Source organism: Penaeus monodon, chromosome 32, assembly GCF_015228065.2.
Source record: "Penaeus monodon isolate SGIC_2016 chromosome 32, NSTDA_Pmon_1, whole genome shotgun sequence".
NCBI lineage: Eukaryota > Metazoa > Arthropoda > Malacostraca > Decapoda > Penaeidae > Penaeus > Penaeus monodon.
In genome coordinates, this window is record NC_051417.1 from 7,570,693 (window position 1) to 7,573,037 (window position 2,345).

General features: G+C 40.8%; 1 protein-coding gene across 1 annotated transcript in view; it reads right to left on the reverse strand.

Annotated features, from left to right (window-relative positions):
* The window catches only part of LOC119593414, a 10,200-nt gene that overhangs the window by 4,281 nt on the left and 3,574 nt on the right, over window positions 1–2,345 (reverse strand). The window contains exons 3-4 of the mRNA XM_037942344.1: window positions 1,208–1,325; window positions 152–295 (exon numbers count right to left, since the gene is read on the reverse strand). Of these exons, the coding sequence (XP_037798272.1) occupies window positions 152–295; window positions 1,208–1,325 (262 nt within the window). The remainder of the gene's footprint in view (window positions 1–151; window positions 296–1,207; window positions 1,326–2,345) is intronic.

Consider the following 2,345-nt stretch of genomic DNA (forward strand, 5'->3'; position numbering starts at 1 on the left):
TTTTCTTGATTACTTTTTTCATATAAATTAACATAGATATCACATTACAGTTCAGAAGCCAACAAACCAACACACCAACCACAACAAAACATAAAAAAAAAGTAGAAACAAAATCATCGCCAAAACCGAAACATCCACAATTAGTAATCACCAATTCGTAAAAACTCTCGGGCCCGAAAATCTCAAAGCCGATGCCCTCGAAAACGCCAACGCCGCCGTCTCCGCAGCTGCCGAGGTTTCGGTGAATGGACTCCTTGTCCTTTACGGTGCAGCCGAGTTCGTCCAGACGCCATTCCTGGAGAGGGAGGGAGGGGAGGTGTGGATAAGGGTGTAGAAGGGTGTAGAAGAAGGGTGTGTGAGGGTGCAGAGGGACGTAGAAGGGTGTGTGAGGGTGAAGAGGGACGTAGAAAGATGTGTGAGGGTGCAGAAGGGTGATGAAGGATGTGTGAGGGTACAGAGGGACGTAGCAGAGTGTAGAAGGGTGTGTGAGGGTACAAAGGGGTGTAGAAGGGTGTATGGGGGTGTAGAAGGAATGTGTGAGGGTGCAGAAAGGTGTAGAAGGGGGTAGAAGGGTGAAGAAGGGTGTGTGAGGGTGCGGGGCGTAGAAGGGTGAATTAGGGTGATAAGGTGTGATAAAGGTGTATACGTTGCTATATGGGTGAATAAGGATGTTCAGACGCTATTTCTTGAGGGGGAAGAAGGGACCTCGTGTATAAGGGTGTATGAGGGTGTATAAGGATTAAGAAGAGTGTATAAGTGTGTGGGGGGATGTATAATTAAGGAAGACTGCATGTGTGGTGGAAGAGGGGGGAGGGGGAGGTATACACGTGGGAAGGAGGTTTGTGTAGATTTGCGTCAGTGACATTATATCGAGAGGGAGAATGTCCTCTGGCTGACTGTTTTTATTTTTTTTCCGATTGGCTGGACGAAAAAAAAAAATGGAGCGGGCTTTGCGACATATGTATCCTCTATCGGTTGAACTAAATGAGATTTTCCGATCGTTAACTCAGGAACGAACTAATGTTATACGGTGTTATGCAATACAGTTATACAATGTTATACAGCACATTGTTATACAGTGTCATATACTGTTATAAGATATCATACAGTGCTATACAATACCACACAGTGTTATATAGTGCAACAGAGTGCTACGCAGTGTTATAAAACATTAAATAGTGAATGGAAACATGAATGGAAAACTCACAGTCCCATCAACAACAAGAAGATCACCTCCGCCACATATCAGATCCGCAGCGACTGTACCAAGGTTGGTGATTTCGCTCCCGGGGCACGCGAGGGTCAGCTGGGCCCCGGCCGATACTCTGAGGAGATGGGGAGTAAAAAGCTACCGTCAGGATGGATGGTTGGAAGAAAATGAATAATTTCTTAAGATCTGCAGGTTTTCCAGCGAGAATAGCCTGTGGCAAGGCTAAATGATACCCCAAAGCAAGAGGAAGAAACTCGGGTTTCTTACTATTTTATTTTGAGTATTCGATAACCCTCTTTCTCTCTGTCTCCCGATTTTCCCCCTTTCTTTATACAAAACGCACTCTCTCCATCTTCTTTTCTCCCTTTCTCTCATTTTCTCTCCCTTCCCTTACCATTTGTCCCCTATTTCTTTTTTCCTATCCCCTCTTCTCCCCTTTGTCTTACCACTTTTTGATATTTCTTAAAAAGAAAAAAATGGTTTAGTAAGAAAGGATAAGTTTCATTACATGTGCTATGCTATATAAGCTCGGGCGCTGTAATCCCTAGAAGGATAAAAGGAATTGAACTCCACATCGGGAATTCTGATCTTATTACTTGTATAGTTTTATGTATGCATTTTTTTTTCTTAATTATATTGCTATTGCCCTTATGTACGATGGTAATATAGATTTTGATTTGTCAACTACCGATGCTTGTTTTCCTGATTACCTTCTCATATAAATTACTATAGATGCCATATTACTGTCCAAATACTTTTTGATGATTATTTTTTTTTATTGCTTCTCTTTTCAAGCCAATCAACGAAATTAATATTTGGTTATTGAAAGAAAATTAAAGTCATAAAAAATACTGTTGCTCAGGTTACGAAAGCTAATAAAATAGTTGTTTTTTCCCATTTATTGATTATCCTTTCTCATTTTTTTTACCTTCTCTTCGTCCTCTTTATTCATAATTTCTTCTTGTATGCTTATCGTTCATTACAGTATTTTCTTGCCTTTCATAATCGATTATTCTTATTCATTCTCATCATACATTGGATTGTATTAGTTTTCACCAGCCGTGTCGGTTTTTATTTCATTTTATTTTATTTCGTCTGTTCCTCAACTTTAGTGCCCCCTCCCCCATCTCGGTTA